Below are 16,428 nucleotides of genomic sequence, written 5' to 3' on the forward strand. Positions count from 1 at the left end.
TTCCTTGTTCCTTCAAGGTGTGCTAAATGCAGTCCTCTCCGTACATGTATGCTGTGCCTGCAATACTCAGTACAGTCCTTACTGCCTTCTGTTTCTTTGTGCAACTTATCAGCATCTGATACCCTTTGTATGTACTCATTTGATTATTGTCTGCCCAGCTAACACCATCAGAATGTAAGCTTTATGAGGGCAGGGACTCAGCACCAAAGATGAAATGAATACTCTAGAAAGAAATATAGTGGCCGGCGCCGCAGCTCACTAGGCTAATCCTCCACCTTGCGGCGCTGGCACACTGGGTTCTAGTCCCGGTCGGGGCGCCGGATTCTGTCCCGGTTGCCCCTCTTCCAGGCCAGCTCTCTGCTGTGGCCAGGGAGTGCAGTGGAGGATGGCCCAAGTCCTTGTGCCCTGCACCCCATGGGAGACCAGGAGAAGCACCTGGCTCCTGCCTTCAGATCAGTGCGGTGTGCCAACCGCAGTGCGCCAGCTGCGGCAGCCATTGGAGGGTGAACCAACAGCAAAGGAAGACCTTTCTCTCTGTCTCTCTCTCTCGCTGTCCACTCTGCCTGTCAAAAAAAAAAAAAAAAGAAGAAATAAATAAATAAATATAGTGAGTCCCTTATTCATTCCTTCAGAAAATATTTATTGAGAATTTACTATAATCTAGGCACTATGCTGAAAATACAGTGGACCTTAAACATATAGAACTTGTGAAATGGTTGCATAAATCTAAAATATATATATATATATATATATATAAAAGAGTGGGCAGGCTAGACAGTATCATAGATGGCAAGTCTAGATTAGAAGTCTCAAAAGAAAATCAATGTTTTGCAGGCATAGCACGTCAACCTTCAGCTGTTGCCCAATGCACAGGATGAAGAATTGACTGACTAGCCCGTCTATCCCCTGGGAATGTGGAAAGGGGATTCATTAAAACCCCAGTCACACGTCATTGATCTTTTGAACAGAGGTGGGAGGTGTAAACACCCTCATGGAGAGCAACTACTTTAGCTTCCACTCTGTGCCAGTCACAGGTGCCCAGGACAGCCTGCAGTGTGACTCAGGATTGCTATCCTTCTGTGAGGCCTTGGTATGGACCATGCAGTGACAAAGACAAAAGCAGCCCTTGCAGAATGTGATCACGTTCACAATCTATATTTGACTTGTACTATATTTTCATCGCTACTGGGGCAAAGGCCTAGCGGAAAATGTGTGTTCTAAATATAGCACCTACTGCCCTATACCTGAAGTAGGCAGGTATATAGGTTAAAATCGATTAGGTTTGTGAGCTGGAAGACCACACCTTTGCCACGCCCCTGTGTGACCTCATGCCCTACCTGATACCTTCACAATGCCCCTGTGTGATTTCATGCCGCTACCTGGCCACACCAGGGTGCCCACCAGCCAATCAGTTAATTAATCACTCCCCTTTGAAAGTGGATTAAAAGCCTGGGACACGGTGTGTCCTGCCCTTCTCTTCTTCCCTGGCCTCTTGCCAGGATGGGGCTTGCTGTAGCCCTGCGCCTCCAGGCTTCCTGGCCTAGATGCTTTTCCACGTGGCTGGTTCCTGGTGCTCGGTATGAACCCAGATTTACCTCTCTCAATAAAGCTCTCACTCTCCTATGCATCTTTGTCACTAAATAAAGGCTTAAAAATGTACCATGCTGCCTCGTTTATCTGTGCCAGTATTTAGAATTCTCTAAATATTAGGCAAGAACCCTCTCTGGCTTATTAATAGTGGGGCTTTATTAATAAGCATATGGTGAAATTATGTGGCACCCCAAATTCCGGTAGCATTGTGGCATCTCAGATGGTGCTTCTGGGGAACTCTAAGGGACCACATTTTTGTATAAATTTTAGGGGGTCTTGACCGATTTCATACCTGCTAGATTCAGGTTGACGCACAGCCCCGGTAGTCACTGCCAGTGAAGGGCTTCCACAGGCCATGAGAACAGGACAGATCTACCGCCACTCAGACCAGAGCAGAAAAGAGGAATCTGCCGGTCTTGGTGTCCAGGCAGGGGCTCAACCTCCATTCCACTCTAATGCCAGTTCCTTGCTTATCCTGAAACTTTCAGAGGTGCCAGGCTTCCTTCGCCTAGCCACTGCGACACATTCTCTTATAATTTCTTGAACAGTTCGCATCCTGCAGCTGTCGGGGAGGTGGGTCATTTTCCCCTCTAATCACTCTCCCAGTTTTCTTCCTCAGTTGTCCTGTTTGTCAGGCCATTTGGCGGGTGCTGTATCCCACGCTTTTCACTGTCGTGTTTTCTTTTGTTTCCACATAAGTGTGTGAGGCGGGGTGGGCCTTGCACACCAGTGGTGGGTTAGTGCAGCCCCCTGAGAAAGAAACCTAGGGCGGCAGAGCCTCCTCCGACCCTCTCCCAAGCTCAGGGTTGACCCAGGCGCTCATGAATACTCTGAACGGGTGAAAGGACACGACGCTTTCGAGCTGAGGGGAACGGGGTGACGCGCCCCTGAGGGTGTCTTCTCCCTGCGGTCCTGTCTTCCGGGTTCGCCCCTTCGCCAGTCCACGCGCGCCAACGCACGGTAGCGCAGGGAGGAGGGGACGCGCGGAGCGGGACAGCGCTGCGAGCGCGCGCGCGCCTGGGGGCGTGGCTACGGGCTGAGCTGAGCGGAAGGGGCGGGGGGAGGGCGGTGCCGGCGCGCGGCGCGGACGCCGCTTCCAGTGCGGTAGCCACAGCGAGCGGCTGGGCTGAAGCCCCACCCAGTGCGGAGCGCGCCGCCCGCTCCCGCGCCTCCGCCCGCCCGCCCGCCCGCCGAGCGAGCCGGCCCCGGGCCATGTACTCGGGGAACCGCAGCGGCGAACAGGGCTACTGGGAGGGCGGCGGGGCCGCGGGCGCTGAGGGGCCGGGGCCGGCGGGTACGCTGAGCCCCGCGCCACTCTTCAGTCCGAGCACCTACGAGCGCTTGGCGCTGCTGCTCGGCTCCATCGGGCTGCTGGGCGTCGGCAACAACCTGCTGGTGCTGGTCCTCTACTACAAGTTCCAGCGGCTGCGCACTCCCACGCATCTCTTCCTGGTCAACATCAGCCTCAGCGACCTGCTGGTGTCCGTCTTCGGAGTCACCTTTACCTTCGTGTCCTGCCTGAGGAACGGCTGGGTGTGGGACACCGTGGGCTGCGTGTGGGACGGGTTTAGCAGCAGCCTCTTTGGTGAGTCGTGAGTCGCTGCTTCCCGCTCCTCGCCTTGCCCCGCCGCCGGGTTCCGCTCGGCCTCAGGGCCCGCCTGCTGCACGGCTTGCCTCCCCTCTCCTGGTCTCTTCCCTCCACTCGCTCCCTGTGGCCTCGGCTGTCCGGCCTACCCCCTCCACCCCCACTCCCCACGCTGACCGGGACCCCAGCCCCGCTTTCGGCTGCAGCCCCTGGGTAAGTAAGCCTTCGGCCGCGGGCAAGCCCCTCTCCCCGCTATTTCTGTTTCCATCTCCTGATGGAATTCAACAGGGTGTACACTGAGGGCAGAGAACGAGGGCCTGTGGAGTTGAGAGAGTGAAGAAAAAGTGATTAACTCATGAAAGTTGGAGAGGAGACGAGAAGAGCTTTAATTCATAATTTTATTTGTTTTCCCGCAAAGAGAGGCAGAACACTGAAGTAGCAGCGCTGTGTGAATGGTTTGCTTTTGGCTTATTAGCAGTTGCAAACCTTTGAATGCTTCCTAGGGAGTGAGGTTTTCATTCAGAATGCAAATGGACATGTGCCCTCTGAGTTGCCCTGAACTGCTTGTTCCTCCTTATGGGACACAAAACTAAGGTGAGATTACAAATGAATGGCCCAAAGAATCCCAGCTCCGGGGCACACAGACTTCGCTGTGCAGCCAAGAGATTTCATTGCAGTAGAACTTGATTGTTCATTGAAGATTTCTTGTTACAATTTATTCATTTACGGAAGATTTGCGTGTCTCTCAGACTTGGGGTTTGAAGGAGGACCAGCCCCGCAGAACACTGAAGATGTGATTTTGTAAGCTTGGGAAAGAAATTATTTTTGTGGTGTGCTCCAGGTGTTTCATTTGTACAAAGATTTGAAAGAATATTTCTCAGTTATTAGTATTTCGGATTTTGATCGTGAAATCCATTGGTAATTTATGACTTTTGTCTTGGCAGGTTTTGGAGCACAAAGTCTTGGTAGCATTATCAAAAATAGTTTCTTACTCATTGGCCTCCTAGCCTGTGAGACTCAAATATTCATAATGATTTAATTTTGCTTTTTGAAGGAAATCTCAGATACTATCTATGATTACATTTCTTCCAGTATTTTCTTTTCCGCTCCAATGAGCATGAATCTGAGTATTTCATTTGTACAAAGATTTGAAACATGGGGAGACAGCTCTCACTGTATGTAGGCAGTAATGTAGATGGCTGTGTGATTATATTTTTTATTTTCATTAAAAAATACCAGGCAACTTTTTAGGCAGGGCCAAGCTTTAAGGAACATGTTTTAAGTCTGTGTCTAAAGTATGGGGGATGCTCCTTTTGGAGGATAACAGTTGTTTTTTTCATAGACATGAAAGTTCTTGTTTTGTGAAGCACCTTTTCTGTGGTGGGAAATTGTATATCTGTGCCCAGGAGTTTGAAAACAAGACTGTATTGAGTTTTCAATAAGCATTGCCACCCACCCTCTTCATCCCTTTCCTCTGCAGATCTCACCCTCCTGTCTCTTCTCCCTTGCCATCCTTGCTGGGGCCCTATCCCAATCAGAAATTATTTTCTAAGACTGCTAGAAGCTAGCACATGGAATTTCACCTAAAGGCTGCTCTGTTTCTTGGGGACATTTAGCTAGTGCTTTCACTTTGTCCTCTGTTTTTAAATTAGAGGTTAAAAATCCTGGCTAAGAGGATCAGAGTCTTATTTAAGACAGGTCAGTAATGAGGTTTTTGTGGAGCTCAACATGTTCTTAGCAAAGATAAAAAATTTCTTTGCCTGGAGTAAATTCCAAGGATTGTGCTTCTAGGTTAGGGTTAAGGATGAAGAAACGAAAGGTGCTTCACTTCCCCAGTTATCTCTGAGCAAGAACCAACCAAGCAAGCAACTAGTTGTGGAGTACTGCAGGTGTGGCAGAAATAAAAAAAATGCTGCAGAGTCTTTTGGAGAGGCTGCCCTCTTTAATGGGAAGATCATAGGCTTCGTGACATAAGAATGAGTTAATCTCTACAGCATTGGTTTTCTCTGTTATGGGGTACTTGAGCTCCCTGTTCTTTAAGGCCATCCACTTCCTTTGTATTTTGATAAGACTTTTGATATCTGTAGGCTAGAAAGTACCTAATGTTAGTGGTTGTGACCTGTATTTTCCCTGCTTTATCCCACCCTCAGCTCTGTGTTTTCTAAGCCAAGAAGATGGTCACACTTCTTCAGGTAACATCATAGATTCTATCTCCATCTTCACACCCTGCTGAGGAAGGCCGAAGAAGTAATTCAGACACACTAACGTATTTACATGAGCAGACCAGGCAACTGGCTTATTTTGTGCTCAGATCGTGGCTTCTCAGGGAACGCTGAAAATTATCTTTTAGTCAGAGGTCCTCACTAGACAGGACTATGAGGATTATCGTTTTCATTTAAACTGACCAGTGAGGTTAGTGACCTAGTCAACTTAATGTAAGTTCCCATTGAATGACTTATTTTATCAGTATTCAGAGTAATTAGTCATCTTAGCATCAGCAAGATGCAGCTTATATTGATCTAGATTTCAGTAGATTTGGTAACAGCAAAAATCAGAGGTCAGAGAACCCTCACTAATACTCTGCATTGATGAACGATAGAAAGGTTAGCAATGTGGTGTGTGTAGTGCTTTATGTTAAAGACTTCCAGGTGGGTATGCCCTTCAGTTTCTTCATTATTCTCCCTCTGGCTACACCCTGGAATCACATACACCTTTTTTTCTGCATGTGGCATTTAGCCAACATTATGCCTTTGTTCACTACCCTTTGAATAGTAAGTATAGCAAACAACATGGGTCATCTTGGCAGGAGATACTCAAGACCTTTTTGTTGGGTTACAGAGATTTAGGGATTGTGGAGGCAGTCTGGCAAAATGCAAAACACACACCCTGTTCAAATGTTAGAAGTCTTACTTATGTTAAGATGCTTGATATACTAAGCCAGTAACCAATTTTCCTTTATACTTTACACTTACAAAACACACATATGCATATGGAGATTCACATTTTTTAGATATTTTCCCCATCAGTATGCCTTTTCTTGTACACACCTGAATGTTTTCAAATGCTAGTCTTTTAACTGAATCAATAATCCTTTTTGTAATAATCTGACTTGTTAACTGCTACCATGAGATCCTAAGGGTAGTGGGGTATGGAAAGGTCTTCTATTTGGCTGTTCTGGAATCATTCACAAACTATCCTGGTCATAGAAATATTCCTAATCATGATGTTGTGCATAGTATATTGTCTGTTCCCATAAATACAGAGGAGGCACACATTTCTTTTAGTCTGAACTTACAGCTGTATATAGTTTTATTCAAATATTTTCTAAAAGCTGTGAAATTGTATTATGTTAATTATTCTTTATTGTGAAACATTATGACCATTCTTTATATTATATTGCCTGATTTGGGGGGGTTATATCTCCATTATTCATTTTCAAGGGACTAAAAAAAAATGAGAAAGAATTTAATGACTTGCTTTAGTAGAAGTTTATATCCAAATAAGAAGTCAGGCTCCAATGGCTTGTAATTGCTGTTGCATGAAATTACTTTTATATTGTTTTCAATTGTATTCTTTTTTTTTCTTGAATTTTCTTCTTTCAGAGAAGAGTTCCAGTCACAAATGCATATGTGATGCATTTTGACATTTACTGCTAAGGTGAAATGCAGAAATGAAAACTACACATCCGTTTTAGTATTCTCAGATGTGAATAAATGTACTTTATCATGTTTTTATGCTGCTGACTTATAAAAAAATACTTTAAAAGGGTAACCGTTAAACAGCTAGGACCTGCAGCTTCAGTGCTTCTGAGATAAGCTGGAACATCACAAGCAGAGATTTTATTTCAGCACGATCACATCTCAGCTGAGCCCTCAGCCTATATTCATATGCATTTCCTCCATCAGCAGTTGTCAGCAGACGTTTCCTCCTAGGATGGCGCACAGTCTCCCCACAGAGTTTGATGTGGTTGTAATAGGGACAGGTTTGCCAGAGTCTATCCTTGCAGCTGCATGTGCAAGAAGTGGTCAGAGGGTTCTGCATCTTGATTCAAGAAGTTATTATGGAGGAAACTGGGCTAGTTTCAGCTTTTCTGGATTACTATCCTGGCTGAATGAGTATCAACAAAACAGTGACATTGGGGAAGAAAGTATTGCTACATGGCAAGACTCAATCCATGAAACAGAAGAAGCCATCCCTCTTTGCAAGAAGGATAAAAGCATCCAACATACAGAAGTTTTTTGTTACGCCAGTCAAGATATGGAGGACAGTGTTGAAGACATTGGTGCTGTGCCAAAAAATCCTTCCTCAGCGGCATCTAGTACCCTCACAGAACCTCTGAATTCTGCAGCCTTCCCCAAAGAAAGGCACTCATCAGACTTTGCTCACTATGAAATGTCTGCAAAACACACTCAAAAAAATGAAACAGAGATTTCACTTGAAGTAACTGATATAGAAGAATCACTGGAGAAAGAAAAGTATTGTGGAGACAAAACTTCTGCACACACTGTTTCAGATGGAGATGAAGATGAAAACAACCCTAAAGAAGACAATACTGACCAACAAAAGAGAAATAGGACTACTTATTCTCAAATAATTAAAGAAGAGAGGAGATTTAATATTGATTTGGTGTCAAAGCTGCTATATTCTCAAGGATCCTTAATTGATCTTTTAATCAAATCCAATGTTAGTCGTTATGCTGAATTTAAAAATGTCACCAGGATTCTTGCATATCGGGAAGGGAAGGTGGAACAGGTTCCTTGTTCTAGAGCAGATGTCTTTAATAGCAAAGAACTCACCATGGTTGAAAAGAGGATGCTAATGAAATTTCTTACATTCTGTCTAGACTATGAGCAGCATCCTGATGAATACCAAGATTTCAAACAATGTTCATTTTCAGAGTACTTGAAAGCTAAAAAACTAACCCCCAACCTCCAACATTTTGTGCTACATTCAATTGCAATGACATCAGAAACCTCATGTACTACATTAGATGGTCTTAAAGCAACAAAAATTTTTCTTCAGTGTCTTGGACGGTTCGGCAACACTCCCTTTTTATTTCCTGTGTATGGTCAAGGTGAAATCCCCCAGTGTTTCTGCAGAATGTGTGCAGTTTTTGGTGGAATCTACTGTCTTCGTCATAAAGTACAGTGTCTTGTAGTTGACAAAGAATCTGGAAGATGTAAAGCCATTATAGATCACTTTGGTCAAAGAATAAATGCTAAGTATTTTATCATGGAGGATAGTTACCTTTCTGAGGAAACATGCTCAAATGTGCAGTATAAGCAAATCTCAAGGGCAGTGCTCATCACAGATCAGTCTCTACTAAAGACAAATTCAGATCAGCAGATTTCCATTTTGATAGTGCCTCCAGTGGAAGCACAGACTTGTTCTGTCCGGGTCACAGAATTATGTTCTTCAACTATGACATGCATGAAAGACACATATCTGGTACATCTAACGTGTCCATCTTCAAAAACGGCACGAGAAGACCTAGAACCAGTGACGCAGAAATTATTCACTCCTTATGCTGAAACAGAAATGGAACAGGAAGGGCCTACAAAACCAAGACTCTTATGGGCTCTTTATTTTAACATGAGAGATTCCTCAGTAGTCAGCAGAGGCTCCTATGATGGCTTACCTTCCAATGTTTATGTCTGCTCTGGGCCTGACTGTGGCCTGGGAAATGAGCATGCAGTCAAGCAAGCCGAAACACTTTTTCAGGAGATCTTTCCAGGTGAAGAATTCTGCCCTCCACCTCCAAATCCAGAAGACATTATCTATGATGGTAATGACAGGCTACTGGAGGCTTCTGGAACCAGTGATACAACAATGGCCAAACAAGAATCCTCTGAGGACAGCAAAAACTTAGAAAGTCCAGAGAAGCAGCTTCAAAATTAGAAGAAAAAAAAAGTGGAAATCCTCTTCCTCTTCATCCTCGCATCAGAATACTCTCATTTAAAGGCCATGTTTCCATATGAATAATTGGAAGTGGTTATATGGTGAATGCTCTGCAGATTTTGTCTTTGACTCTGCTTAGGGTATTCAGCCTTAGGTGTTTTTTATTAACCTGTCACTAATTGACTTGTCAGTTGTTGGAGTCTTTGTTTCAGAATCTGCTCTGTGATCAGAATCTTAAAGCAGGGATACCTTTGTTTTAATATTGTATGTATTGAGTTCCATGTTAGCAACTCAAAGATTATATTGTGTATACTATTGATCTTCAGACTGTCATTTTCTACAGGACAATAAATAGGACCTTAGGAATATTTTAGTTACTTTGGCAGCTGTTATGTTGCTATCACATCTGTTTGAACAGTGAAATACACAAATAGTAAATTATGTGGGTCTTTGTATATAATATAAAAACGCAGAGTTCATAGTAGGAATATCACTATAAGTGCCAATATGATAAAAGACATTTGTTTATATTTGTTAAAGGATTAGCTGTGCGTGATTCTTTATTCTTTGTGAAGAATTTTACATTTTGCCATTTATTGCACCTACTTGATCCTTATAACTGATGGGGCAGTGAAGCCATCCAGCATTGCTTTCTACTTTGTGAAAATAATCTGAGTTCACTTAACTGAAGAGCTCAGAAAATTCCTGCAGAGTCCTGCTCTAGCACCTGAAAGAAAAGGACTTCCAACAAATAACTCAGGCCCAAAGGAAAAATAAATCACCTCAGGAAAAGATGGTTAGGAATGGCTGTTTGAAATTCCTGAAAAGGAAGTCCTATGGAGAAACAGGATGAGTCACTTAAAAATTTGAGATTACAGCCAGTTTTAAAAACCCTCTGTAAGTAGTTTACCTGCAGTTTTCTCAGGGTGTAACCTATTCCTTGTTGGTTCTACCACCTTAATTAGCAGCATTGACTGCAATTAATAGGAATAAGTCAGAGGAGGATTTACTGTGCTGTTTGCTTATATCCCACCCCACAAATAGGTGAACAGTCTTCATAATCACGTCTGCCTCTTGGCTGTGTTCTGGAGAACAAAAACTCTTCGCAGAACCACTAGAAGGCACAAAACTGGCTATACTCCACTGGAGCTATCAGGAGAGGTTCCTCATTTAGTCTCATGTCTGTTCTTCAGGCAGAGAATGGTGGTCCTATAGGAAGCAAGCCCTTTCTCGAACAGAGCATTCACTGTGTGCCAGGCATTTAATATCGTGCTTTCTCACTACAGCTTCTCAATAACAGTGTGAAGCAGATATTAAGCCATACACTTTAAAAAAGAGATGATGGAAACAATTATTTATAATTTTCTCAGTGCACTGTGTACAAGAGCCATCACTGGAGCCCAACAGGATTACAAAGTCCTTTTTTCTGTTGTTTATGATTACAATAGTATACATACTGTATTAGAAGGAAAAGGTGCCCATGAAAACCGGAATCTAATATTGCTGGGGGGAAAAGTGGACAGATGCCAGTCTTGCAGTTGACTATTGAATAAGAGAAATATGAAGATTAAGATTAATTATAAGTAAATATATGTTAAAGCTACGAATCTAAGAAAGCAGAATTTGGCTAAGTTTTAACAGAATAATGCTCTTCAGTAACATGTCTGTTGGTCTGAAGATTGTTATATAAAACAACTATTAATTGGCCAAAATATACTCTGAATAGTCTTTTGTTGCTCTTCTAATATGAGGGAAATAAGACAGACTTAAATACTGGACAGCTTATTGTTAAGTAGAAAAGTCATTGATTGGTATCAATACTGGTTTTCTTGAATATAGTAAAGAGGTATGATTGAGTGGATCCTAAAGTTTAAACCTATCAAAACAAGTGAGATGCCTGAATTGACTTACAAAATAGTATTAAAATAAAAAGAGATTTAAGATATTAAAATGGAGGTGAAAATAATCCAGATCTACTGAAAAGTTTTTCACTATCATTGATTTTTTAGGTTTCTCACAATGTGATAATTACTTAACTAAAATTATATATATTGGGAAAAAATATATAAGAAACATTTCTCAAATAGAAATTAATGGTGGCATCATTTTTATTTATATATTATTATTATTATTTATATATTAAGCCTGTCACTGCAATAAAATATATAAAACAAAGATAAAGCATAAATATTATTTTCTGTTAACATGGCTTTATAGTTAGCTAAACCTATAGTATCTTATAAATATACTATCAATAAAAGACCAATTCAAGAAGTTGCAGGAGATACAGTTTTTTTAAATTAATATTGTTTCTAGATTCCAGTAGTGATGGCAATTTAAAAAGTGCTTGGGTATTAAAATATGTGAGCCTTTTAAAGAAAATTGTACTGGTATGTTGGGAAGTGTGAGCAAAGTTTGTTTAAAAAAAAAAAAACTGGGAAAAATGGGAGCATAAGCATGTTATTAAGCAGCCTTGCTAAGTATCCTGTAGTACTGAGTAGAAAGTTTAAGACTAATAAGCCAGTTAGAAATAAATACCTAAAATTGTTGGTGAAAAGATTAGCTGAATGTCATTATGGAGAAAGCTATTAAATGATCCACTTCATGTATGATAATGAAGTTTATTCCAGATGAATTAAAATGTTAAACAGAAAGGTAAAAATAAAAAGACAACAATTTTCATCCCAGTAGTGGCACAAAGAAACCTTATGGCAATGAAAAACAGCTATTGACAAGGTAGATCAACTAATTCATGCCATTAGATTAGCCAAAAACAAATCTTGCATGTGCCCTTATAAAGAACTACTTAAATAAATATGTAGAAGCCTATAACAAGAGCTCTGTAACTTTTTTTTTAACATGAGAGGCAAATAGAGCTCCCATCTGCTGGTTCTAACCCCCCACCCCCACTCACACACCAGATGCCTATAACTGGCTAAGGTGGAAGATAGGAGCTGGGAACTCAACCAAGTCTTCTGTCTGGGTGGCAGGAACCCAACTACTTGAGCCATCACTGCCGCCTCTCAGTAATTCTCCCAAGGTTCATTTAGTAGGAAACGAGTAGGGAACCAGACCTGGAATTGAACTCAGGCACTGTGATAAGGAATGTGGGCATCTTAACCACAAGGCCAAGTTCCAGCTCCTGATCCACCATCTGACATACTGATTCACTTTGAGTAACATATGCCTAGAAGAATATTTAAAAGCAAAATGTACATAAATGCTTTAGCTTTCCATACAAGCATTTTTTTCTTTTAAATCCATCAACTGAAAAATGGATAAATAATTTTGATGTATTACTCTTGGCATCATAAACTGTTACATAGCCTTTAAAATTAACTGGTAATATGTAGTATATGCAAAGAAATGTTTAAACAAGACTCAAAATGTTCATCAGAACATAAATTATGTTTACTGATTATATTTGTGTGAAAACTTAGGTCTCCCTGTTGAATCACAAAACAGGTAATTGCAATGTAACATTAAAGGTCTCTGTCTTTTTTTCTGTAAAATATTGATGTGTGCAATAAAAAAAATAAAGATTAACTGGTGAATGGTGAAGTGTTTTTACTAAATGGGTGAGAAAATTACTGATTTTTTTGGATACTTATAAAATTCTCTTTTAAATTAAAGAGAAAACAATTCTAAATGTTAATCAAAAAAACTATTTCCAAACATGTGTGGCAGAAAGTTTTACAGGTCTGAATGGGAAGAAATTATTGGTGAAATGGACTTTGTTTCTTCTCTTAGTTGTCAGGCATCACGGATAATAATAGAGAAATGACACATCCCAGGCCATCAGCAGGAAGACATAACATCTAAAGTGTGGTCCTCAATCTAAGAACATATACTGCATTCAGGAGTCTTGGAACCCAGGGAGTTGAAGATAGGACTTGAAAAAGGGGTCAGTTGTGGCCTGAGGGTGATGTGCAAGGAAACTTGTGGTAAGGATAGATCTCAGATTATGAAGATGCACACAGACCCTTTCATCCAGTCAGCTTGAGATCCAAGTCAGGGTGATTTAAGTCAATAGATGTCAAATACCAACTATGGGTTATGAATTGGGACTATACTAGGGGCTAGAAATTTAAAGATGAAAAGGGCAAATTCTAACTCTCTGAGGAACATTCAGTTTATGCTAAGGTTCCTTTTACCTTTTGAGTGTTTTAAGACATTTCAGTAACTACCAGTACCCTGTCCCTGCAAAAGAAAGAAGAGCAATCTCTTATTGTTGCATGGCTTTCCTTTTAAAGGGTGCCAAAATCTTTTATTACACAGTTGAAAAGCAGCAACTGAAAGATTAAAAATTGGGCTTCTTTGACATCTATTTCTGCAATATTCAGTTAATTAAGTTTCTGACCATCAGTCGCTTTCCCTGTTGCCTGGGGAAGGGTTCAAGAGAAGGTACAAAAGATTAGGTCCAGAAGCACAAGTCATTGAAGTGCAACAGAATAAGAAGTGTAAAGAAATCAAAATGAGAATAAATCAGTGTTAAGACCAAGAAATTTTGATTGGGATGTTTTATTTACCTTCTTGTTGGGTCAGGTGGAAGTCATGCTCCTATTGGCATTGAAGTAGCTACTTCCTAAGTTTTCACTCTATCATTTTTATCTTCATTGTGTCCAGTATAGTTCCATTTTACCAACAACCAAATGTATTCACATTTTGAAAGCTGGGGGCACAGAACCTTCAGCTTTCTGTAAGGCACAAATAGTACAGAAGGTGAGTGATTCAACTGAAAGAATGTGACTGTAACATGCCTATTATGACAGCAATTGTGCTGTGGCATTTGTAGGAATGATTTTTCCCCGACAGCTACATTTTCTTAATGTGATCCTCAGGACAACTGTTTCAGGTAAGAAAGGGCAGGTGCTTGTACTTAACTCTATGTATAAGACCTGGAATTAAGTGATTTGCTTGAACTCCTAGTAAGTATTCAGTTCCATCAATAAGAATTGACATTTTACTGTCTGCTTTGCCACCATCTCAAAATAGTGATTTGTTGCATATAATCAAATGTAATATATAAATCACTATTTTAAAAGTGGTGGCTTCTAGAAATTTTTTCAAAAGATTTATTTTTATTTGAAAGAGAAGTAGAGAAAGAGAGGTTTTCCATTCAATTGTTCATCCCCAAATGGCTGCAATGGCTGGAGCTGCACTGATCCGAAGCCAGGAACCAGGAGCTTCCTCTGGGTCTCCCATGCAATTGCAGGGGCCCAAGAAGTTTGGGCCATCTTCTACTGCTTTCCCAGACCATAGCAGAGAGCTGGATCGGAAGTGGAGCAGCCAGGACTCAACCTGCACCCACATGGGATGCTGACACTGCAAGTGGCTGCTTTGCCCACTATGCCACAATGCCAGCCCCTAGAATTTTAGAGTACATTTGTTTTCAACAACAAAAAGTCCTGTAAATGAAAATCTGTGATTAAAGTGGATCGATGTGGTTGAAAAGAGAAGGGAGTTGATTATTTAAACTCAAAGCTGAAACAAAACAAACTCTTTATTTCATATTTAGTCAAGAATTTCCTTATGTTTAATTATTAGTTCTTGCTGTTACCCTATGACTTTTTACATTTGTTGCTGAATATATATTTAAATAGATGCTGAGCAACTGTTTAGTATTAATAAAAGCATATGCATTCCAGAGAAAGAAGGAATGACAGTGCAACAGGGTGATGAGAACCTCTTTACAGTTCAGTGACAAAGAGCCACCTCTTTAGACATTTTATAAATAGGAATCTTTGTTTTATAAAATCAGTTTTTCTTACAGGTATATAAACTAAAGCCCTTATTTATTCATTCCTGATATTTAAAAACAATAGGAATATTACTAATGCAGTATGGGAAAATATTTTTATATAAGTTTATTTATATCTAAGTTCAATTTGTATTCAGTTTTTTGTAGCAATTTCAGTATTTTTGTTACCCAATTTTTTTTTAACTTTTATTTAATGAATATAAATTTCCAAAGTACAGAATATTGATTACAATGGCTTCCCCCCCATAATGTCCCTCCAACCCGCAACCCTCCCCTTATCCACTCCCTCTCCCCTTCCATTCATATCAAGATTCATTTTTGATTCTCTTTATATACAGAAGATCAGTTTAGCATACATTAAGTAAAGATTTCAACAGTTTGCTCCCACACAGAAACATAAAGTGAAAAATACTGTTTGAGTACTAGTTATAGCATTAAATCTCAATGTACAGCACACTAAGGACAAAGATCCTACATGAGGAGTAAGTGCACAGTGACTCCTGTTGTTGACTTAACAAATTGACACTCTTGTTTATGGCCTCAGTAATCACCCAAGGCTCTTGTCATGAGCTGCCAAGGCTATGGAAGCCCCCTGAGTTCACCGACTCTGATCATATTTAGACAAGGCCATGGTCAAAGTGGAAGTTCTCTCCTCCCTTCAGAGAAAGGTACCTCCTTCTTTGATGACCCATTCTTTCCACTGGGATCTCACTCGTGGAGATCTTTCATTTAGTTTTTTTTTGCCTGAGTGTCTTGGCTTTCCATGCCTGAAATACTCTCATGGGCATTTCAGCTGGATCCACATGCCTTAAGGGCTGATTCTGAGGCCAGAGTGCTGTTAGGACATCTGCCATTCTATGGGTCTGCTGTGTATCTCACTTCCCATGTTGGATCATTCTCCCTTTTTTATTCTATCAGCTAGTATTTGCAGACACTATTCTTGTTTATGTGATCCCTTTGGTTCTTAGTCCTATCATTATGATCAATTGTGAACAGAAATTGATCACTGGGACTAGTGAGATGGCATTGGTACATGCCACCTCGATGGGATTGAATTCGAATCCCCTGGTATGTTTCTAACTCTACTATTTGAGGTAAGTCAGCTTGAGCATGTCCCGAATTGCACATCTCTTCCCTCTCTTATTCCCACTCTTATATTTAACAGCAATCACTTTTCAGTTAAGTTTCAACACTTAAGAATAACTGTGTATTGATTACAGTATTCAACCAAAAGTATTAAGTAGAACAAACCAAAAAAAAATACTAAGAGGGATAACATATTAAGCTGCTCATCAACAGTCAGGGTGAGGGCTGATCAAGTCACTGTTTCTCATAGTGTTCATTTCACTTTAACAGGTTTCCTTTTTGGTGCTCAGTTAGTTGTCACCTATCAAGGAGAACAAGTGGTATTTGTCCCTTTGGGATTGGCTTATTTCACTCAACATAATGTTTTCCAAATTCCTAACAGGGATCACTTTTCAGTTAAAATTTAAACACCTAAGAATAATTGTGTGTTAATTACAGAGTTCAACCAATGGTACTAGAACAAAAAAAATACTAAAATGGATGAAGTATTACATTGTACATCAACCGT

The 16,428-nt window shown here is 40.8% G+C and overlaps 2 protein-coding genes across 4 annotated transcripts in view; both read left to right on the plus strand.

The window, feature by feature from the left end:
* Positions 1-2,687: 2,687 nt before the first annotated feature.
* The window catches only part of OPN3 (opsin 3), a 50,376-nt gene continuing 36,635 nt past the window's right edge, over positions 2,688-16,428 (plus strand). Inside the window, exons 1-3 of one of the 3 annotated variants that reach the window (XM_089311629.1) lie at positions 2,711-3,175; positions 5,326-5,367; positions 6,778-12,627. In XM_089311629.1, coding sequence (XP_089167755.1) covers positions 2,803-3,175; positions 5,326-5,367; positions 6,778-6,818 — 456 coding nt within the window. In that variant the 5' untranslated portion in view covers positions 2,711-2,802 and the 3' untranslated portion in view covers positions 6,819-12,627. Of the gene's footprint in view, positions 3,176-5,325; positions 5,368-6,777; positions 12,628-16,428 lie in introns of those variants that run through there. The other 2 variants (XM_051821474.3, XM_051821473.3) reach the window with 2 other exon arrangements.
* CHML (CHM like Rab escort protein) lies at positions 7,109-12,627 on the plus strand. Its single transcript, XM_051821471.3, has one exon. The coding sequence runs from the start codon at positions 7,109-7,111 to the stop codon at positions 9,071-9,073; it is 1,965 nt and encodes a 654-aa protein (XP_051677431.3). The 3' UTR covers positions 9,074-12,627.

The sequence above is a fragment of the Oryctolagus cuniculus genome, chromosome 13, assembly GCF_051225735.1.
Source record: "Oryctolagus cuniculus isolate XC-2025 breed Fujian yellow rabbit chromosome 13, ASM5122573v1, whole genome shotgun sequence".
NCBI lineage: Eukaryota > Metazoa > Chordata > Mammalia > Lagomorpha > Leporidae > Oryctolagus > Oryctolagus cuniculus.